This window comes from Protomyctophum bolini (assembly GCF_963924005.1).
Source record: "Protomyctophum bolini genome assembly, chromosome: 10".
NCBI classification, from domain to species: Eukaryota; Metazoa; Chordata; class Actinopteri; order Myctophiformes; family Myctophidae; genus Protomyctophum; species Protomyctophum bolini.
Window position 1 is genome coordinate 5,957,324 of NC_137871.1, and position 24,098 is coordinate 5,981,421.

At 41.3% G+C, this 24,098-nt stretch overlaps 1 protein-coding gene across 1 annotated transcript; it reads right to left on the reverse strand.

Moving 5' to 3' along the window:
• Positions 1-582: 582 nt before the first annotated feature.
• On the reverse strand, positions 583-16,982 carry LOC308323089 (heat shock 70 kDa protein 4-like). The gene is made up of 19 exons (XM_080774692.1): positions 16,711-16,982; positions 15,641-15,698; positions 14,200-14,340; positions 13,264-13,386; positions 10,812-10,911; positions 10,516-10,649; positions 10,110-10,354; positions 9,781-9,857; positions 8,308-8,459; positions 7,684-7,790; positions 7,229-7,362; positions 6,284-6,468; positions 6,089-6,187; positions 5,330-5,485; positions 4,423-4,548; positions 3,793-3,900; positions 3,379-3,498; positions 2,176-2,337; positions 583-1,777 (listed from the first exon to the last, which is right to left on the reverse strand). Exons 1-19 carry the CDS (start codon positions 16,815-16,817, stop codon positions 1,559-1,561), a joined length of 2,553 nt encoding a protein of 850 aa, XP_080630818.1. The 5' UTR covers positions 16,818-16,982; the 3' UTR covers positions 583-1,558.
• Positions 16,983-24,098: the final 7,116 nt, after the last annotated feature.

A 24,098-nucleotide genomic window follows, 5' to 3' on the forward strand; every position in this document is an offset into this window, starting at 1 on the left:
ACTGTATCCGGTGAGCAAAGAGTGTGCACACACACTCTCTCTCACTCACACACACACACACACACACACACACACACACACACACACACACACACACACACACACACACGCACACTTTCTAGACCGGATATGTAAACTGCGAAGCGATTTTGATCCTTCAGAGGCAACAGTCTGGCTCGCGAGACTAACCTTCAGCAAACACTCGATTTGGGACTAATCGTGGGAAATTAATCTGATTCCAGCCGGCACAACATGGCCTCAAACATAAGCATATTGTACAAAGGCAATGTTTAGAAAATATGTAGCTAATCTTTTACCCCAGCACTTTCACTCGTGCCTGGTTTATACCACGAGGGGGCGTCCGGGGAAATAATGTCATGGATGGAGGAGCATTTATACACATTTCTTCACCATAAAACAGTAACAGTTGAGTTATCAAATTAAATTAACATAGTGTACATGTATTGTAGTACCTTTTATAGTGGGGAACTCTATCTAAAGGACATAGCCTATCATTAATAGGGTTAGTTCAGAGCTTATCAGTGAATGGAGAGCAGGTATAATACAAAGAGAACGTTGAAGTGATTTTCAATAACTTTATTAAAACCATAATGTGACACAGACCAGAACAGATATAATAGGGCACACAACAGAAATAAATACCATCATGTGTAGCGCTCATTTGTCAGTCAACAGGCTTATTGCGATTGGCTTTTCAATGTTATTTCAGCGGAAATGGATAAAGTACATGCCGTGGTAGCAGACACCAAGAATCGGGGTCAAATGCATTACTAATGTTCCGCCATACCACAGTGTCGCACAGCGAAAATACGGAAAAAATGTACCTGCTCATGCCGCTCGACACCATTGTACAACAAAGTGGATAATTCAGGCCAAGTGCTGAAAACATACGCCTGCATTTTACTCTTAATTACTGCAAGTTTACCGACACTCTTACGCAGCTCTGATCCATCTGGTCCATAACTCAATCAGAAAGAATTAACTCCCTTTTGCTCCGGCATAATTACTTTTAATATTTGACTCACAGAAGAACTCTTTTGAACAGTTCCACAGATGCAACAGTATTATTTGTTTGGCCGTCTAATATGTCAATACAGCAAGCTCTCCGCATAGTACATAACTGTAGTCCCAGGTTTCTAGAAAGTGGCATACACTGTTCCAGTTCAGTTTCCCATAGGTTTACATACACTGTTCCAGTTCAGTTTCCCATAGGTTTGCTTGGTTGGCAGGAGATTTGAAGTGGAAAAAACACATGACATCTAAAATCTGCTGAAGCAATCAAATTAAGCTATGGAAACATTAACCTGAACAGGAATTGGGTAGGACACCTTCTAGGAAACCTGAGACTACAATACAGAGACAATTTCCATTGAATAGCTTTTATTTCTCTCCATCAGTGATGTCAACTTCTGGTGCGGGAAAAGCTTGTAGATGGGCAGCTGGTGAAGAAAAACGTACACGTTGCTTCAGGGTGAGGCACGGGCCTAGCTAAGCCAGGGCTGGAAGAGGTCGTCATTTTTGTTGTTGAATGGCCTTCTCAGTCAAGGTCCATGTCTGGTTTGCTTTCTGTGGATTGTGAGGCTGCGTCTCCTGTGTTTTCTGCCGCCGCTGCTGCTGCTGCTCCCTGGTCTGTGGCGTTGTCCTGGCCAGCACCGCCCACGGGTCCGTTCTGCTCTGCAGGCTTATCGTCTTCCTTGGGAAGCTCCACCTTGGGTTTGGGCTTGGTCACGGTGGGGTTACAAGCAGAGTACAGCTCCTGGGAAACCAGAGCAAGAAGAAAACAATGCAAGAGACATTTGTCAATGGAATAAACAGAAATATGTGAAAATAAAAAAGGAGAAGAATAGCAGCAACCATATGACGTGATGTGACGTTTGTTCCTCGCACATGAAAGTGCACATGTATGGTTCCTACTTCTAAAGTGTCATGAGAGATTGAATATCCATTATTGTAATAAAATCGTTCAACCAGGCATCCCCGTTTGTCGAATTTGGAGTATGTACGTACGAGATGTCATAGATTGACTGACTGCCGTCACAGCCTTGTCATATCAAGTCCGAGATCAATATTGGAGGCGGAGCCATTCAGTTTCTACATGGATCCACATCATTTCCTAGTTTTCAAAATGCTTTGCCGTCAAGTAAATCCACTCACCCTGGTTTTGGCCTGGATTTCTTTAACTTTGACAGGAGGTTCTACTGATAGACTGTGTTTACTCTGTTGGTTCATGGCACTGTTCATCCACATCATGGCTTCACTGGACAGTTTGTCAACTTTGTTGACATCCGCTTCGTCCAGATGGTCATACTGTTCCTCCTGACACACACACACACACACACACACACACACACACACACACACACACACACACACACACACACAGAGAATCATCAACACCGCACTGAGCTCTTAAAATATCAAATAGCGTACTGATCTTTGGAATTAAAGGATGCTAAAATAAATAAACAGATTGGTATTAGTCAGACCAGACAACTTAGTGACTTTGGGGAAACATTAATGCAGATTATGTGGTTTGACCAGTAGAGGGCCCAATTGAGCCAGATATAGGGCAGAATTTGACAGAGTTGTGTTGAGCATAAAAATCAATCAATTGATAAAAATAAAAATAAACTAGTTGGCGTGTTGTCCCCTTTAAAAAGGTTCTGCAAGTGATATGTTCTATTCTAATAGTAATTATTGCTATTCAGTAACACGTCTCCCTGTCTCTCCAACTCTTTAGTACATTTTCAGGTGTTTATTATTAGGGCTAATGTGAAACTGGTTTAACTCATTGACCACAGACACCCCCCCATCTGGTGTCTGAATTGTATACTCCAGGGCCGCCAGCCAGTCATTTAATACAGCAAGACCTTTAGTTTGAAAGCCATTTCACTCGGAAGCCGAGAGCCAGGAAGTCAATAATCGCGATTTAACGGGTTCTGTTATTTAATTCACCCAAAACATAAATTTGTAACGGGGGATCATTTTGTTTAGACTTTAGAGAAATGAGGCGCAAATCAAGCTTGTTCTCAGCCAAAAGAAAGAATCTGAGATATTACAATAAAAAACTGCGTTCCCATAGACGGCATAAGCCAGTGGAACTTTCATTTCAGTTTTTTTTTTTATCGCACCCTTACGGAGTCTTACGTTACAGTTATGAACCATAATCAATTTATATTAAAATAGGCACCAAAAGGCGAACTCAGTGCAGAGGGCGTTTGGACCAGGAGGCATCAAAAGGCGATCAACGTTAAATGAGTAAATAGGAAATCACATCAACTTTGTTTATATCAATGCCATATCAGCCAGTCACTCCATTACTGCATCTCCTGTTCTCCAGGAGCTTTTGGTTCGCACCTTGGTTTTATATGCTTCCACTATTTTCATGTACTGCTGGATCTGTTTCCCCAAGTCCTCGAAGGCTTTGGGCCTCTCCTCCGCTTCCATGAACCTCTCCTGGATGGGCTGGCCCAGTTTCTAAGAATACAACCGCCATTATAGAACATCAAAACTTCAATATCAAGCAACCTCCAGAGAAAACTAGTGTTAATGGTAGATGAATGACAGATGCATGTTGGTTACTTGTTCACAAATGCTATGCATATTCTTAAGATGCACATCTACTGATTTCTTGTCAACAAATGTTGTTACATGGATTTAGTTAGTATGTTCATACAGATGCTAGGTTTGACGTTTACCTGGTAACCTAGTTTCTTTTGAGAACTTCACTGGATTAAGAGTATCTGATAAATGTTTAAATTTAAGACTTACCTTTAATTCTAGCAGCTTGTCGATGTAAACCTGCTTTTGTTGGTCCTCTCCGTCTTCATACAGCCAGTTCTCAGTGTCTTCCAGTTTTAAAGACAATATATCTCGATCCTGAGACCACATGAACACGGGCATCAAACACACATGGATTAAAGGGCATCTGCCATTTAAACTATTTAGAGGAAGCCAATAGTTAACCAAGACAAACTGTGTTTGAGTACAACATATGTTGGACTCTACACAGCATCAAAGAGACTTAAATTCAGTGATGGGTAACTTTAATCCATAAACATAATGCACCATTACTTTCATTTTGTTCCCCTCAGCCATTGTGGCATTAATCAAACTGCACCACCGATAGGATGTTTCTGTATACAGTGGGCACTGGCGATGTTTTGTATCGTTTTGGCGATATGTTTTCTGTGCCATGTGTCGTTTTGTTGTGGGTGTGTTGAACAGACTGAAGAATGAATATCCTTCGGGACATTAAAGATTATTATTATTTAATTAGCCAGGAAGGTCACAATATAATACAATATCTCTTCTTTCAGCTAAACAATGCTATGGGGGGGGACCAGTGAGAACAATTCCCCCCCGTTTGTGTTGAAGGACGCAGCCACACCGATGACTCACCGACTCACTGACAAACTTCTCCAGCATCCCGTGGAGCTTATCCCTCATGTCATAGACATACTCCTCTACATAGTTCTTGGCGTCGTTCCTCTCCTTCTCCAGCTTATCCTGCATGATCATCTTACCCTGTGTACCACACAGAGAGAGACCAGTGGTTCCCAAACTTTTTCCTGTCAAGGACCCCCAAATCAACATTTATTAGGCCACGGACCCCCCCCCCCCCCCATTTGAAAACATATGCCAGTGACCCCGATAAGGGAGGAGTTTCACGGCTCTAGCAGTGATTCTGAAACATTAATTTCATGGACACCCCCCCCCCCCCCCCCCAGTTTCAAACGCATTATGCTACGGACACTCGATTTAATGGCATTTCTATCTCTGGTATCTCTAGGTTTTACAATTTATATTGTAAAACCACTGTTAATTTAACTCTGAGAGTGTACAAACATGTATACACTCTCAGAGTTACAGACCCATAAGGGTCCATTTGGTTCCCAACTGTCTCTAATTGAGCTAGATACCCCCTGGAACTCCCTCAAGTACCCCCAGGGGTCCCCGGTCCCCACTTTGGGAACCCATGACTTACACAGTAAATGCATACAACACTGTAGACTACATCCACATACAGTTTCAATAATGGACACAAAAAAATATATATATATTGACCACTTTCTACCCGGCATCAATATTTTGGGGAGAATTCAACAAATAGAAGATCTACAAACTCACAATGTGTAGCGATTCAATGCATTGTGAGCTTATAGTTGTGAGCTTGTAGTTTGTTTTGTGCAAAACTGGCTATAACAATATCAAATACAAAGTGAAAATCAAACAATAAACAGATGGATGGAAGTGTGCATTTGTGTGTGTGTGTGTGTGTGTGTGTGTGTGTGTGTGTGTGCGTTACCTCGTTCTCTACAAACAGATTGAGCATGTCATTGGCCAGCTGCCACTGTGGACAGTTCTCAATGGGAAGCTCTAGGACTTTTGTCTTCACTTTGGCTTTCTTGGCTTGAGGAGGTAGGTCAGATTTCTTCTCCGTTTTACCCTCCTCCGCCGAGGTCTGATGGAAACAAAGAAGCAACAAAAATATTGATTACATGTCCAACACCACGTCTCACTTTACACACCGGGGGTGTGGTGAATACAAAGAATACAATTGTACTTTAACTCATTTAAAAAGAGTTTACTGAAAAACCTATGTTTCTATGTCAGTGGTCCTCAACTCATAGCTTGTAGAGCTTGTAGATATTTTCAACAGCTAAAGTATAACATGGTTAAAACACCAAAAGGGGTTCCCGTCCTGAATGGGTTAAATACTCTGCGTGAATATTCTTCATTAAAACATACAGTTGATGACTTTCATACAGGCCAACAAAAAATGTCTATAAATAAATAAATCCAATTATTACACTATCGATGCATAATATTTAGAGATGCACGATATTGAAATTATGACCGATATCCAATCTCAGATTATTTGCAGGGTCATAATTTGCTATATATATATATTTATTACTACATCATATTGAGCTCATTCCCGACATTTTTATTTTGCTAGTGAGTAAGTTGATGGCGCCAATTATATCACGTATCCTTAATATTTGCTTATGACGACACAACACTAGGGTTCATGTGGTTAAGAGTGGTGGAGTGGGGAACCAACCATGTCCACATCTTCAGGTTCTGCTGTGTTCTTCTCCTCTGGGTCTTTCTGCGTTTCCCCCTGAGGCTTCTGCTCATCCTGCTCCACTTGCATTTTCCCCTACAAAGAACAAACCACAACAGTTCTACGGTCATGATCATACAAGTCTGGAAATGCAAGACGGGACACATCATCCGACGCGGTTTCTCCTTTCACCTCGGCTTCTTTTTCGCTACTCTGTTCCGTTTCCATGGGCTCCTCCGTCTCGTCGGACTTCTGTACTTCTACCAGCGAGGCGCTGGACACGCTGAAGACTCCGTGGACGTTAACGCGGACCTTCACCTTCACCTTGGAGCTCTCCCCAGAAGCCTGCGGAACCACCTTCTGGATCACGAATTGACCTGGAAGGATACAGGACAGAGTTATGCTCCGCGATGAATCTCAAAACACAGGCCTGTTGAAAGCAGTTAATACTGTGAAGACGGAATAACATTACAAAAAAAGTCTGGTCACCCGAGTGCAGATCTCCACACCAGGCTACGTCAATTGTGGCCAATCATAATACTTGAGTACGAAATAATGTGTACCAATTTGGGCAAGTCTTCGGCAAACTGTAGTAGTAGCAATGGTGGAAAATCTTGCCAGGTGTAAAACGGGCGTGGGCTATATCGTGGAGAGTTGCATCATGATCCAAACCAATACAGGGATTTATTTTTTACTGTATGACCTACGGTTCAAGAGTCATCAGCCAAAATGAGAAGCGACCCGTTATAGCATCACCATGATATGAAAAGGTCGGGAAAGAGGTTCTTCCTTGACCTACAGGGAGTGTGTGTGTGTGTGTGTGTGTGTGTGTGTGTGTGTGTGCGTGCGCGCAAACTAGTCCCATGACGTACTGGGAGTGTGTGTGCAAAGTTTCACTCCCATATCGGGCTAGCAATGCTGGAGATTAGCTGTTCACAGACAGACAGACACACACACAAACAGACAGATAGCCGTCTGTCGGTGTGGGCTCTCATGTGCATTCAGCAACTTTCTTTCACACCTTCCAACAGACTTCATTCGATTTCCAGTCTGTAGTAATCTGTAGTGTAAGGCAGGCAATACTTTAAATAACAATCATTATTATGATTATTATTAAGTTGTTAACATGCATAATACCAATAGTGGGATCCGGATAAGGCAGTTCTGCAGGGCAGCTGTAATAGGCCTCCAAAGAGAAGGGTTCTCTCCGGTAGAACGTCAGAACTTTGGAGAAAGGCGCCGCGTGGTTCTTTGGGAACACCTCACAATCACTGCAGTGGAAAAACACTAGTTCAGAACCAAAGTATACGAGGCAATTGAGACCAATTCACTCATTCTAGGCCAAGTACTTATTTAACTTATTTTTCACAAAGTGACAGGCCAGGTCCCTTTTTTTCTTTTTTTTTTCTAAAAAAAAAATAGAACAAATCTATGTTGGCCTGTGCTGAACTATTGCTAGTGCCATTTAGCGGTGGATGAGTTAAAACCAAAAACATATGAGACAATTAAAGTCTAACCAAAAACAGCTCCTAAAAGCCAACATATTTAACAGGTCTAATACAAAGATAAAACAAGCAGAAGAGGCATTTTACCTGCAACCCTCCTCTGCAGCAGAGGTCCACTTCAGAGAGATGTTGTATGGAACGACGTCTGTGATGGAGAACTCACGCACTTTGAAGGCAGGGGACAGTATCGCACACTGCAGAGACAAGCAGTTATTATTATTTTTTAACCCATTTAGACAGTTTTCTGAAATGGTGGTGCTCAATATTTCATGTCAAGGATCCCCGGAATTATCTGAATTTGGCCATGGAACCCCATCTGAAAATATGTTGTCCCCAGAAGCAACGATTTAAGTAAAAAACGTTTTTCAAAAAATAGCAGCGGCACTCTGTGCCACGCTATGAGCTTGTAGATCTGCTATTTCTCAATAGCTAAAGTGTAACATAATGCTTAAAACACCAAAAGGGGTTCCTGCCCAAAATGGGTTAATTATCACACAAAAACGTGATGTGACTTGGTTCTCGCCCACACCAAGCACTGGCAGCACATAAACCCCACCCTGACCCACCTGCAACTTGCTACCGGTTCAATTCCACATCACATACTACCAACTCCTTCTCCTTACTTACATTGTCCCCCGGTACCCGTATAATCTCTTGCAAAGGCACTATGCATACTTTGGTGGAAAGTAATCATCAATATTAAATAATAACCTGCAGGGCACATCCTCTGGCTACAGCCTCATCGGCGTTCAGGGTGGTGCTCAGCTCCTTCCCAAAGAACCTGCTAATTCGCTCCTTGAGGGCAGGAATCCTGGAGGCTCCGCCCACTATCTCCACCGCATAGATGTCCTCCTTCTTCATCTCTGATTGGACGATAAGACAACAACTGTTTCATGTAATCAATTCCCAACAGATCTCCAAACCCATTGTTTTGGAGAGCGCTGGTTTCAGTCCATTCAACCTTCTCTTGTGTGTTGGCTAGTGAGATGCACCCTAGGAGACATTTATACTTCAAAGCGCAACAGTGTTGCGCACAGAGAACAGCTGATATACAAGCTCACGTCGCATCACAGATGCGACTGTTGTGCGCGTAGAGGTCTGCGTGCGCGACACCATCGCGGGACGAAGCATGAATTATACTTCATGGGCTGCAGGTGCGCGTGCAGCCGTGCACAAATAGGCTCTGTCTGCCGCGATCATGAGCGACTGGAGGTGTGGTTTTGAGGACAACTGCTTTGAATTGCTATTATTGTTCAAACAACAGAAACCAATGGATTATATATTTCAAGGGGCGAGAGATCACAATAAAAATCCTAATCATTCTTCCTCCACACTGGGAGAAAAATAGCATCTGAAAGTTTGATGGGGCATTTTTTTACACGCGAGTGCAGTTAGAACTTTTCCATTGCATCTTATGAGAGGTGGTGTTCTTGTGCTGCCGCTATGCACGCGCATCCCGTTCCTTATCAGTGTGACGTTGTCTGTTAAGGCGGCTTTAAATAGGTCAAACGATATGTGACTCATGTGGAACCGATATCGGACCGATCAAATAAATGATACTGCCATGACCATGTTTTTCCAACGTCACAGCTGAAATGAAAGATATAGCTATGAAACAACTATGATGGTTAGTTTAATCAGAATGAACCATTGGTGTTTTCCTGAGTATGTGCTCCAAAAGGACGCATAAAAATGTACAGCAGAAAATATGAAACAACTCGGCTGTCTTTAGTTTGACATCCATTACTGACGGATTAACCCATTTAGACCCGACGTGTCGACATTTAAAAGATGTCTTCTAAATGCTGACAGTTTTCTGAAACACCCGAGTTTCTACATCAGTGGTGCTCCATATTTCAAATCTGAAAATATGTTATTCCAGGAACCCCTCAGAAGCAAAGATTTAAGTTAAAACCGTTCAATCTAAAAGAATATATAATTTTCACGATTTAAAAAAAATAGCAGACCTACAAGCTCTGCGCTATGAGCTTGTAGATCTGCTATTTTTCAATAGCCATAGTATAACATAATGCTTAAAACACCAAAGGGGGTTCCCGCCCAAAATGGGTTAAAAAAAAAACCTAGAAACGTATATATATTTAAAGCTTCATATGTGCCATCCAATGCATGGATGAGGATCATATTTTAGGACACTATAATGTAAAAGGTGTAGTAAATACTTACTGGTGCTGTCCAACAGGTTCTGCAGGGGGGCTTCAACTCTGGCCAAAACGTCAGCACACATCTCTTCAAACTGACCCCTACAACAAAAAAAACATAGCATAGATTTATCACACCCAAGTCAAAACAAAATATGTAACCAATTTAACACACCAACATCCCACTTTTGGGTATATCGTTATAGGTTGAAAACACCCTTGGCTTATATGCTTAATTTATACATTCGTACGGCAGTGTTGCACAGCAAAAATAGCTTGTTGTAATATAATATATCAGCTATTTTGTTGTGTGATGGTGTCAGGCTTAAATGATTAAAAATAATAATCTCTCGCCTGTTGAGTTTTCCAGTGACGTCGATGTCGTTCATGAAACACTCGATGTTGAGGGGCAGGTCAGACATGTTGGCACTCATCAACTTTTTGAGCTTCTCACACTCCTGGTAGAGACGGACCAGAGCCCTGGGCTTAGACCGGACGTCCAGCTTGTACTTCTTGGAGAACTCCTCGCAGAAATGCTTCACCAGCATCTCGTCAAAGTCCTTCCCTCCCAGTTCCGAGTCGCAGGCCGTGGCCAGCATCTGTAGAGAACAGGTAGGTTGAGTCCATCGACAAAGCAGTGCATAAACAAGGATGCCACATTGACAGGGGCACGCCATTCCTCCTAACGTATGCAGCATGTCTATTGGAACAGGACATCTCTCCACAATTTAAAAAAAAAACCTCCATGGTGTTTACCAACCTTGAGTTTGCCTTTATTGAAGGCACATATGGAGGTTTGGTATCCAGAATGGCCTATATCCACAAACACCACTGTCCTGGGTTTCTCTTCAGGAGCAGGAAGGTCCTGTTTGTAGATCCCATATGCCAACGCCACTGAGGAACATTGAAGTGTTTAAAAAAAGTGCATCCACTGACATAAACGGTATACGATTATTGAATTATTATTAATTTAATTCAAATGTCAATGCCCGTCTTTGTTCCACATTGTGCTAGGCAAACATTTATTCTATTCTTCAGACAAGACAACCAATATACCTGCAGTAGTTTCATTCATGAGCCTCAGACAGTTTAGTCCAGCGATCTGAGCTGCGTCCACCACTGACCTCCTCTCAGCATCAGTGTAGTAGCAGGGAACCTGGCAACAAAACACATGCAATCAACCACAGACAATTCCACCACGTAATGATGATTTACTGTACTTTTTGATTTGCAAAACTTTACACACACACACACACACACACACACACATATAATATGATAGTACACAAACTGCTACTGTAGGTAGAGTCTGAACCTGTTAACCACTTTCATACTAGCATGTCATTAAAAAGAGAAGAGCAGATCAAGAAGCTCACAAGGCATTGGGTTGTTTTAACCCATTCTGAACGGGAACCCCTTTTGGTGTCGGCATCATGTCATGCTTTAGCTATTGAAAAATAGCAGATCTACAAGCTCGTAGCGCGCCACCGAGTGGCGCGCTACGAGCTTGTAGGTCTGCTATTTTAGAAAAATCGAAGAACGACTGACATTTTTTTGAATCTGATCTCAGGTCAGAATGGGTTCATAAGACCAGTGTGTGTCCAGTGGAAACCTCGTGTGAATCTGATCTCAGGTCAGAATGGGTTAACCAGTCCTCATACGAGAAAGTACTAGAACTATATAGGGCTGAAAGGACCACGTCACCTATTTTCAACCTATCTTCATATAATTAGGTCCACACTAATAGTCATGATTTAAAAAAAAAAAATCTACTCAGTCCGTGTCTCATAGGAGGGCTGTGGGCAGTTCAGAAACCCGTCCACCAGTGACGTCGGAAGGCAGATTTCTTTTTAACAATTTATTTTCGCAAAAATGTTTCGATTTTTTATAATCGTGAGAGCGATGGCTTCCATTTTCGCATTGCCACTTTTCAGGACTAGAATAGAAAGCCTGCCGTTTCTATAGACACCTTAACAGACGACGTCACACTGATAAGCACCAGCATGCTGGCAGCACAAGAACACCACCTCTCATGAGATGCAATGGAAAAGTTCTAACTGCACTCACAGTGTACAAAATGCACCATCAAACTTTCAGACCCCTTTTCCACCAGTTGGTTCCCATTGGGAACCGGTTCAGCTCTTTTTGGTTTTTAGTCCATGAGACAGAGCTCCAAAATTGGTGGGCAAACTATACCCTATATTAAATTGTTTATAGGATTAATACAAGTAAATGAATACATGATAACCCTTCCACAGTAGTAGCTTTTTCATATTATGGATTATTCAGCATATTTTCCTACATAATGCCTCATTTGCATATTTCAACATGTAAAATTTGTAATACAATAAACCATTGTCTTCGTGTAAGCACTCAATTGGGGAAGTTTCATGGTGATAACAATCTAATATAGGTATGGTTTTGTCTACTCAATTCATAATTAACGTTTCAATTTTGGAGCTCTGGCTCATGGACTAAAAACCAAAAAGAACTGAACCGGTTCCCATTGGGAACCAACCGGTGGAAAAGGGGCCCCAGTGTGGAGGGAAGAATGATGGACTTTTATTGTATTCTCTCACTCTTGAAATATATATAATCCATTGATTTCTGTTGTGTGTGAAGAATAATAGCAAAGCAGTTGTCCTCAAAACCACAGTCGCTGTCATAAGAACGCACCTGCAGCCCATCAAGTGTATAATGTATGCTTTGTCCCGCGCACGCAGACCTCTACGCTCACAACAGTCACATCCACGATGCAAGCTTGTATATCAGCTGTTCTGAGTGCAACACTGTTGAGCTTTGAAGTATAAATGTCTCCTAGGGTGCACCTCACTCGCCGACACACAAGAGGAGGTTGAATGGACTGAAACCAGCGCTCCCCAAAACCACAGGTTTGGAGATCGGTTGGGAATTGATTACATGAAACAGTCACTGCCCAGCCCCAATGTTTGTCAACAAATAATTGGTCTATTGGCTTGGATTCCCCATCGATGACGTTACTGGTGGACGGGTTTCTGACCTGCCCACAGCCCTCCTATGAACACAGACACGAGTAGAAAAAAGATGGTGCCATTTTATCATGATTATTAGTGAGAACCTAGTATATGAAGATAGGTTGAAAAGTGGTCCTTTAAAGTGGTTCTTGCACACACACACACACACAAAACTGCAATGACTGTTGCTCTTCACTGTCCGGTCTTAGTACAACAGACACAGCCTGCAAATAACATTAACCCATTTTGGGGGCAGGAACCCATTTTGGTGTTAGCATCATGTCGTGCTTTAGCTATTGAAAAATAGCAGATCTACAAACTCATAGCGCGCCACCGACGAGCTTGTAGGTCTGCTATTTTTGAAAAATCGACTGAAGAACGACTGACATTTTTAGAATCTGATCTCAGGTCAGAATGGGTTAATCAGACCAGTGTGTGTCCAGTGGAAACCTCGTTATGAATCTGATCTCAGGTCAGAATGGCTTAAAGATGATCGTCGTGCGCCTGGTACTCACCGACACCACGCAGTCGACCACAGGTTTCTTCAGGGAGCTCTCTGCCGTCTCTTTCAGCTTGGTGAGCAACATGGCCGTGACCTGCTCGATGCTGAAAACCTTCTCTTCCTCCATGTACATCACCTGTCATTAGATGGTTCATTTTACTGATATATACCCTGCATATTTAATGCAACACGACACCGTCATACTACAGTGTATACTTTCTGAAGTGCAACGTTGAGGTTGATTTGATATTGACAGTGTGCTCAACTTGATTCAAAACGTTATTAGACAATGAACCGTTTGTACAGAAGTGATTTATTTTAATTGACATGACTCGTCTCTTGACACATAACGGCACTTGATGGACCCACTAAACTATGAGAGAATGAATAAGGGAAAAAAACTATTGATTTCCGGTTCTCAATAACGTCGGAACAGGTTCTTGATCCCCATCCCTACCATGTCAGCGACACATCAAACTTCATTACACTGTCTTCCCAAACAAGGCCTAGCTTGTTTCCTTAGCGGAAACAAGTGAGGCCAAAAACAACCTGACAAGAGAACTGTGACATCAGAACTGAAAACAGCAACCCCAACTTGGGGCGAGGTACAAATTGCTGCACAGGATAGGACCAGATGGAAGCAGATAGTCACAGCCTTAAGCATCCCGAAATCTGTTAACCTAAATGTTTGGTTAAAATAGGTGCTCTACACACATGCGTCGTGCACAACTCGTTGCAAAGATCAGCCTTTTTCTGCAAAGATATTTAATGTAGCGGGATACCTCTATTAAATATGGGGCTGAGCTGATACTGTACCATATATAAATACACATAGATGGACATTGATATTTGACTGAGATACTTCATGTAGATATGTACGTCAGCGTCACACTAGCAAAATAAATGTATATACCACTGGATGCACATGAAAGTCATGTTAATGTCTTACCTTGATCCCAGTGGTGCCTGAAGGCATTTGTGCAAGGTCATAAACCAGGCTCGATTTAATACGTTGGACAAACGGATCTGAAAACGCTCTGCCATGAAATTTCTTGAACCCTTGGACTGTGTTCTTGCAATTCGTAACAACCTGTTTCACACAGACAGGAAAACAATGCAAAGTCACTCTCCATGCGTGTCTAGATAATAATTATTATACATATTCTCTTTATTCTCCATCTTCCACCTACTGTGGATAGTCTTAGGTCGCATTCTCACCAGAGAGCTTTGCTGCGATTAAAACGAATCCTGCTGCGCATTTTCAGAAAGTGCGCTTCGTTTGGCAGGTGTGAAGGCTCTTTCGAATCCTAATGCGCAACAAAGAACCGCATTTTACTCCGAGCAAAAACGGGGGTTTCGCTTCGCTTCCAATCGCGCTTGACTACGATTCGGTGCAGGTGTGAATGCAATCCGCAGCAAATACAGGAAATGAAGCAAACATATGTGGCGGGTGAGGAGCTGAACACAGTTGGAGACGGAGAAGGCATATTTTACGCAGCGCAAAGATGTCCCGTTACCGTGGATAGACGTGGTCGAATGAGGAGAGTGGAGACTGAAGCCCTGATCGAAATGAGGACGAGTACATTAATCAATTGCTTAAGAAAACACAAACACTGCAGTGCAGTGTAATAGTATTATAGCCTACAGAATATTCTGTCTGTCTGTGCGTGCCGTAAACATGGAGTGCTGTCACTGTGTGGGAGGGACTAGTGGGGAGTAGAAACTTTCATCTCGATAAACTTGTAAACATTTTGCGCTGCTGTCTGTTATATCAGTGCGCTCAGCGCTGTGCCTCCATGCCCAAAAGAACAGTGCGTGGCTGCGTGCTTATAGTGAGAGAGCGAGAGAGGGGGGGCAGTCCCAGACGGCACGACACATAATGCACGTTATGAGTATAATTTTATCACCATAGATTTATCATTTCACTGTGTAGGCTAGTTTATGAATGTAACACATTGATAAAGGTCCCCCCTGCTGCGTTTCCAATTGCTGCGGATCATGACAGTGTGAAGGCAAACCGTAGCCAATTAAATATGCAAGAATCCCATTTCTCCTCCCATACGCATTCGAGTCTACCGAAGTATTAGGTGAGAATGCGACCTTAAATTATCTTTTTGTTATAGTTCTTATTGCTACTGACAATGTTCACATTGTTCAGTATCGGTTGTGTACCGATGTTTTAACATATTGTGGAAGGAACTTCTCATTGGCAGTGCCTACTTTCTGTTTTGTACGCCCGATTGGTTTACACTCTACCATACAGATTGGACAACATTTTAATTTAAAGTTTTACATAGTGTTGCTTTAAGTGACGCATCTGAATAAATTACACATCCCATCAAAATGTAAATAAAGACAAATCAAATCAATCACTTCACATAAAACCATACCTGGCTTTTGGCAGCATTGCCAATCGATCGATTGCGAGGTCCAAAAGAAACACATGACCTGTAAGAACAAAACATAAAGTCCAACTGAAGCTTTGCAACTCAAAATAATTACCGTAAGCGTAAATGAAGCAAATTAATTTGGGACGGTCATGATGTAGTATATATAATATATAATTATATAATAGTGTAGTGTAGTGTCTGGTTCTCAACGTGTGCAGGCCGAGGGACCACAAGGGTTCTTCCAAATGGACCATCTGTAATTTTCAGATGGGTCCATTTTGTTCCCAGATTTGTGCACTCAAGTGTAAAAAAAAAAAAAAAAAAAAGACAGAATTACTGGCGTGAGTGTGTAGTGGTTCTTGTCATGTACACTTGATTGAATACTTGATTATTGTAAACAGCACGAGGTACAGTCAAGAGCTGTCAGACATTTAGGTTAAAGGATAACGCACAAAGAAAGCCCTGGGGACTTGTTTCCATTGTGGTCCTATGTATTAAATGCATCAACCACTCTCGGAGCTAAATTAACAGGATTTGGCTGTGTAGATGGCTGCGTCCCAGAGATTATTATTTTTTTATCCGACTGTGAAGGTTGAGATTGAGAATCACTGCTGTGTGTGGGGTGTAGTGACTTGTGACAGCAGTGTGGCCTCCTCCCATCATGAAACCCCATCATTAACACCTCTATGGACAAACAAGGTGCTGTCTAATGGGGCTCATCCTTACCATAGATTATTTTGTGCCACAATACGTGGTCTGTGAGAAGAAATCGGACAGCTACATGATCACGTGATAACAGTTTCGATTATCATTGGTATTTTTTTTACTCTCATCTTTTAATCAAACGGGCTTGGCTGGTTCTGTTAGCAGTTAGCATTAGCATTCACGTGCTAGCCCATTTCCTGTGTTGAAATTCGTTGATGGCTAGCTAGGTAGCTAGCTAGTTAGCTAGCCGGCTAAATGGGCTGTCAAGCGTTAGCCTAGCTAGGCCATAAATACATTAATATTTACATGATGAAGTCAATAACAGCAGTCCCGTTTAATTAATCAGAGAAACATGTGTCACTCACGGTGTACTTCTGTCGCTGTATTCATTGGCGACGGTCTCAATCCCTCCGGCTCGTGCCACCGCTACATAGCAGCTCATAAACCCGACGTCAAACCCGACCACCGACATCCTACACAAACGGTTGCTTACTGGGACAGTAACTATGACAAATCAGTGCTAATTAAAAACGCGAGATAATAATGACAGTAACTACAGGTCGTGCGTTAAATTCATGGATGTGTGTGAACTCTCCATGAAGGTGCTGCTGTGCTGAAGCCGGTCGCCGTCACCGCCGTGTGTGTCTGCTGGTCTTAACCTCGCGTCATCCCCAGGCGTGTAAGGTTTCTATTGCATGCTCAGTGCTCGTATCAGGTCTAAAACCCGCCTACTGTATCCGCTCCTTTCAACCATCACACACATACAAGTGTCTGTATCCTCTCTGAAGCGGATATGGAAACTGAGAAAGCAATTTGACCCCCGTCTCGTTTTGTCTAGAGCCCATAGTCTGGAAGGACTGTCCCCTGTGATTGGATAAACAGTGGACAGGCAAACCCGTAACCGAGGCAACGCGTGAGCGAATCTACCTCCCTGTGTGTGGTCCAAAAAAAAGAAAATAAATTGAACCAGTTGTGAACTTTTTAAAAGTATGGAAAATACTAAAACTACTCAGTCGTGGAAAATGTATTGTTTACTTAAGTAAAGGTGTCAATAGTGCAATGTGGAAATGGAGAGGATGAGGACCATAGATAGAAGAATTTTTTTAACATCTGTCCGCTCGGACAACACTAAAACTAATTTGCACTGTTACAGGTATAAAGTTATGGAATTCACAAAGCCAGGAGTTGAAGAGTTTACAACAGTGTTTCAGCTTGAGAAAGTGTTTAAAAAGGGAAAAATAATAAACTATGAATTTCAGGGTCGAATTTCATTCTTGCTTTTATTCTCAAAATTTTGTTTTTTGTTCTCTTTGTTTGTTTGTTTGTTTGTTTGTTTTTATCTCTCCTTATTATTTAGATGTAATCATGGTTAAGCCAGGTAATTGGCTGGTAGCAGTGCATCAATTATTCGATTTAAAAAAAATCATAGATAGGGGAAGGTATTAATAAGATTGATCTTCTTCCTGCTCCTTTTCTTTCTTTTATGGAATATGTAAAAAGTAGTAAAGTAAAGTAAACTAAAGTAGTAATACCAGTAAGATGCCTGGGGCGAGAAGCGACCTCGCCTAGGTGACGGCAGACTGCTGGGCGAGCGCAGGTGTTTTGGCATGGGGGGTCAGAGCGACATATGGAATTAATTCTGTACTGCCCATATATGGAGCATGTCTTGAGTGTACAGGGTTTGATGTGGTCAGATCAACATAATGGAATGTCAGAACAGGTCAGCTCCATATATGGAGAATGAGATCTGGAGCTGCCGGGTGTGGCTGCACTAATAATAACTTTGGGGCAGGCCTGACTAGAGTTTACTTTAGTTTAAATGGACAGGTATCAGTCAAAGAGGAAGGATGGATGGGAAGGATCAACATACTGCATGGGACGTAAGAACAGGTCAGCTATAGAGATCTAAGGGTTTGAGGTAAAAGTAGGCTAAAATTATTGACATAAAATGATACGTAAAGTACTCCAAACTTGGATAATATTTCTTTCATTTTTGAGAGGCGCTAAAAAAATTAGCGGCTAGCCCCTCCTATACACAGGTATAATGTTGCTTGTCTTAGTTCAAAGTTTGTTTAGTAAACGCATTGACAATGAAGGGAAGTTTTACATCATAATGTGTCGTTTACGTCATATTGTCTCTTTATTGTTAATGGCGTTTAATGTTTGTGTTGGCACCGTTTGTTTTACTTCACCATTACATCACCTGAATCAACATGAGTTAGACTTTAATATATTAGCGCCCCTCACTTCACACAGGTGTGATATATATATATATATATTTTTTTGTGTGTAACTATTTCAGTGTGCAAAATACATACAGATCTCGAAAACCACCTGCATTATATAATGAGTGATTCGTACCATTTTCCATTCTATTATCTGCTCATTGGAGTCCTAGGGCTGTATTCTGCCATACTTTATACTCCTACAGACAGCAATCATCATACCAATTATATCGGACAACATTGTTCCATTATAAAAAGCCCCTTCAGAGTGGAAGCCTTTCTGAACAGAGATGATGATGGTCAGCTCAAACACACAATGCAATGCAATTCATTCTAATAATTTTGTTTAATAAAGAAAATGGTGATCCATGAGTAAACATCGTGATATCAACCCCAAATCACTGTAGGCCATGGGTTTTCAACTGGTGGTCCGTGGACCACTGGTGGTCCGTGAAGGTATATGGCATGTGGTCCCTGATCATGCATGTTCATTTGAGGGACAGAAGTATGTCTTGTGTGGGACAAGTGGGATGGGGGGGACAGGACCCCATCCCCCCCATTCCACTTGAGTACTACTTGAGTTGCTATTAAATGCCTTGATGTCATATTCGACCATAGGCCTATTGGCTATCATATTATAAACTCCTCTGGTGTCTCACATTTTGTTTTAAAAGCATGCTTTATTTTTATTTGTATGCTATTTTAACAGGCTTAAAAACACATCTTGCAGGAAGAGACAATGAGAGAGCTTTACAACAGACGGCCAACTATTAGGGGACTAAACTATTAGGGCATTTGAACACTGATGCAATTGCCATGCCAGTCACAATGTGGGACAGGGTCTCAATTTCTGGGACGCCTGAAAAGTATATTGGAAATGAGGTACTGTCCCACGCAAAGAGGGCCATCTGGTCACCCTAACGATGACGCATAAATGTTGTCAGTTACTGGGAAGTCGGACACCAAGAACTTCCACAGAAAAGGGAGTTAGAATTTCAAGGAAAAGTAGGTATACCGGATTGCCTGGTTGAGTCAACATTATAAAGAAATATGCCCATACTCAATGTAATGTCTGCTCACTGCTCGTCATGCATAAATTGCAATGAACAGCATCATGAGTTTAAGGTTAATTCCCCCCAACACCCCCACGCCCATATCCCCCTCCTCCCAACACAACAGTGGTCCCCAGGTTGATTCTCAGTCAGGGTGGTGGTCCCTGGTTCATAATCAGTTGAAAACCTCTGCTGTAGGCCTATCAGTTAAACAGAGACGTAGGCCTACTGGTCACCAGTACTCAACTCTGGGTTTTACTGAATGTGTCATTAACTACTCTGCTTGGCTCCAGGATATGACAGGGGGGCAGTTGAAACTGACGAGGGGAAACATCATTTTTGAGGGGCGCTAGACCCTCCCATGTCCAGCTTTGAGGGTGCGTGTAAACATTGTCCTAACAGAAACATTGAATTGAGTGTATGTCCCAACACAAACATTAAATGCATTGAAAATTAATGGCCATTTTAAACAAACATTACATAAAAACAAATATTGAAGACAAAAGTGAGTATGCAAATTGTGATTGGCCGGAATGAGATGATGTATGATGATCCATCCATCCATCCATCCATCCATCCATCTTCAACCGCTTATCCGTAGTCGGGTCGCGGGGCGACCCCTACAAATATATAAAAATACAAATTAAACTATTTTTGGCACATCTGCTACTTAAATTTAGGTGACTTGATTGATTGACATCAAAAGGGGCATGTCAGCTCAAACCCACAATGCAATACTTGCACACAGTCACAAACATTCAGTAGCATTTAGGTTATTTAAAAAAAACAGAAAAACCCTACCAATTCCATTTCCCGCTATGCACTCTATTTCCCATCCCAAGTGTGTTTGTCTCGTATGTACTGTAACAACAGCGTTGTTATTTGAAAGCCCCATCAGGTTAAACTGTTTTGGTGGGTAGATCTTTTTGAGCTGGTTGAGAGTAGCTCTCAAGTAATAAAAAGTGTGGGCACGCCTGGGCTATATCAGGATGGACATAGTGTTGGGTGCTTGCACATATGCACACATGGCATCAACGCATGGTGTTGTGTGCAGGGCAGGCACACTACACTTTGTCTTTCTTTTATCATTCATTTTTTAAGAGCCATGCCCAGGGACTACAGATGAAATTTAGCTTTCGGCTAACTCTGGCCGCATTTACATTGATGTGAAAACTGACATGGCTGATTAATGAGCTTTGTCCCTGTCAAATAAATAAATAAAATAAATATACTGTATAACATTCATGTCCTGTAAAATCCAACACCTTTAAATTAGTTTATTGGATTTGGACTTAAGAGTGCATTCATGTCCGTGTAACCCTTAAAACTGGATGTGAGAATCTGACCTAAATTGTTAAAACTTAGGCCCAAACCACACCAGCTGCAACTCCTTGCAACTACTCGCAACTCCTTGCAACACACCAATGCAACTCCTTGCAACTGCCATTGGGAATAATGGTTGCAAGCAGTTGCAAGTAGTTGCATAGCGACCCTCCTGTGTGGTTAAAACTATACCACCACTAGGCCTAGCCACCTAGTACTGCTTGCAATAATAATAATAACTAGAATTGTTTTGAAAAATTGCAAAGTGTGGTTGCCGCAGTCGCTTACATAGGCCCCTCCCACTAATATTGTTAGCCAATTACAGGTGTATTTAATACCTTTTCATACAAGGTTATTGATCCTAAGCCACTGATTGCATTGTATGGTGTAGTGAAGTCCTACAGGAGTCACCAATAACAACTCCAAGCCGACGCATTTACTATGTAATGTATTTCTTTTTTTATGATCAGTACTTTATTTAGATTTTTTTTTACAAACACAGAAAACAGAAAATACAAACACAAGCAACAACAACAACACAATACGTATTCATGGACAATATGAAATGAACACAGAAACATAATATAAAACAAGGATAAAGAACAAGATAAACAAATAAAGATAAAAATAAATAAAATTAAAAGTTAAAATTAGTTTACACGACCAAACACGCATCAACCGTATCATGTGTAATACAATAAACAAGCAAAAGGTCATTGCCTGACCATGGATCACACCAAAGGACCTGCAACATGACTGAGGAACACATTCACATATGTCTTTATAAACGATTGTAAAACATAGATTGGTTACGTAACCAACAACAGCCAATTAGCTGCTACAAAGCATGCTTTATGCAAAGCTCGGCCAATCACAGCGGACGTTCGAAAAAGAAAAAGAAAAAGAAAAAGAAAAAGAAAAGAAAAAGAAAAGAAAAAGAAAAAGAAAAAGAAAAAGAAAAAGAAAAAGAAAAAGAAAAAGAAAAAGAAAAAGAAAAAGAAAAAGAAAAAGAAAAAGAAAAAGAAAGAAGTGTCACAATAACTATAGTCTGGGCAACCACACTAATAAGCAGAAGGGCGCTTGGACAGTTTTAAAGCCTTTTATTCAGGTTCTATTAAGAATTGACTGACGTTTTGGTCTTTCGATCTTCCTAATAATAATAAGTCCCATTAGATAGACTTTGGTAATATAACTTCGGGCCATGCTAATGTCTGGCTGGACTACAGTTATAGTGACAAATCAACATTTATTATTTCCCCAATATGGGTAGAGGGGGGAGGTTGAGTGCCTTGCAGTAGTTTGAGGATTCTTTGCTTAACAGGAGCTAGTGGAGGTCATGGAGAACTGGTGGTACGTATACCTAGCTGTGTTCTGAACATAATGGAGTATATTGAGAACTTTTAATATGCTGTTGCAGTAATCAAGCCAGGATATAATGGATTATGGATGCATGAATCAGTGTTTCTGCAGCAGAGAATAACACCTTAGGGAGACTAAGGTGGAAGAAGTCATATAGTTTTACGAATCGTGCTTAGTCAGAAAGTTCCACTGCTCTTTTTTTTATATTTGATGGCAGATAGGCCTTATTTGGGCATCAAAAAGACCATGACGTGAATTTCAAATCTCAGCCTTCATCAGGATAGTGGAGTGTCAGCATTATATAAGCAAGTATTTGACAGTGTATGTTAGTAAGCTTTCCATCTCAACTTGACACCTGCTGTGCCTTGAAGCCATGAAGACTCTCTGTATCCTCTCACTGACATTCATGATGGTCTACACGGCACATATTCATCACAGCCAAAACCATAATCATAAGCCTGTTATTAATGAAAAGAACCTGAAGAAGGAAATTGAGATGGCAGTAAACATCTTAACACACAATCACACGGTAAGCTATGTTGTGTTGCAGAATTCTGTTTTATTTAAATAATTATGATTAATCCAAATTGGGAAATCAAATGTATCTTTTCAATCATATTTAATCTCTAAACAGAAGCTATTGAAAGAGTTAGTCTACACAACACCAGAGGAAGATGCAACCAATCCATGCGTGGTATGTTCCCATCTCTAACCAACTGTTCTTAACATAGTTTTATATTGTTATTACTATAATCTCCAGTTAGATGTTTTCATGAAAGATCCAGTGTTGTTATAAACTGCAGCATCATGTTGCACGGTGTGATGGAGCTTCACTCCTGACTCCTGTCTATTACAAGTCAGACAGACACTAAAATGTTGGCTATTGTAACTTATTCTGTAATGTGTTCTGTCTTCTTCCCAGGATCAATTCTACTGTTTGGCTGAGAGGAGTCTTACTATATTTCCGCCACATTCCTCTCTGAATGATGGCACAGCATTGAAAAAACTTCACAATCTCCTGAGGAACTTCAACAACAACGTAAGCAATTCTCTAAGTCAGGGGTTTTCAAAGTGGGGTCCACGGACCATCAGGGGTTCCAAATAGGTGTACTGTGTATAAGGTTCCATTTGTAGAATCCATTTTATTTCAGTTTGAGAATCTGCTCTGTTATCACAAATCCTATAGCCTACCTATGCTGTACAGTATAAAGTAACTTTCATTCACAACTTGTTTTAAGTTGCCATTGTGCACACTTCAAAAAAATATATATAACTGGATGTGAATGTTTCTCTGAAGTTTTGTTTATTTGTGGGGAGGGTCACATGTGCATGCTATTGTCATATGCAGTTGTTATTTTGTTTCTGATGCAGGTTACCAAGTGTAAGTGTGAGCTGAAAAACACCAAAAAACACACACTGGGCAAACTTCTGAAACACATCACCAACTGTATCAGTGCTAACACAATCGTGTGTTGACAGTGAACAGATATTTCATTGTATTGCGGCTCTGAAGGAGGATAGCATAGTCGTCTATGAATGTTGTTCTGTGTGTGTGTGTGACCGCTGGATCAATCAGTGCCAATTGTCTTGTGTATGCTTCTAGGCTAACAAAGTACCTTCACACATTCTTTCACATGTGTTTTATACTTTTTGAAGCATTTAAATTATTTAAAACTGTATATTTTTATATTTTATATTCTGTATCGTTGTTTGTTGCAGTTTGTCCAGCTGTTTGAGTGAATTAAGAAGGATATTATCAAGATATCTTTTTATTTAAGGAGGTGTTCTCAGATA

Bases quoted from the DNA above. Each gene is read 5' to 3' on its own strand.
- LOC308323089 (XM_080774692.1), bottom strand. From the start codon at position 16,817: ATGTCGGTGGTCGGGTTTGACGTCGGGTTTATGAGCTGCTATGTAGCG. The intron at 9,858-10,109 runs GCGAGAGATTAT...TTTTTGTTGTAG, and splicing joins GTCACTGGAAAACTCAACAG to GGGTCAGTTTGAAGAGATGT. The intron at 8,460-9,780 runs GTAAGTATTTAC...TCGTCCAATCAG, and splicing joins GAACCTGTTGGACAGCACCA to AGATGAAGAAGGAGGACATC.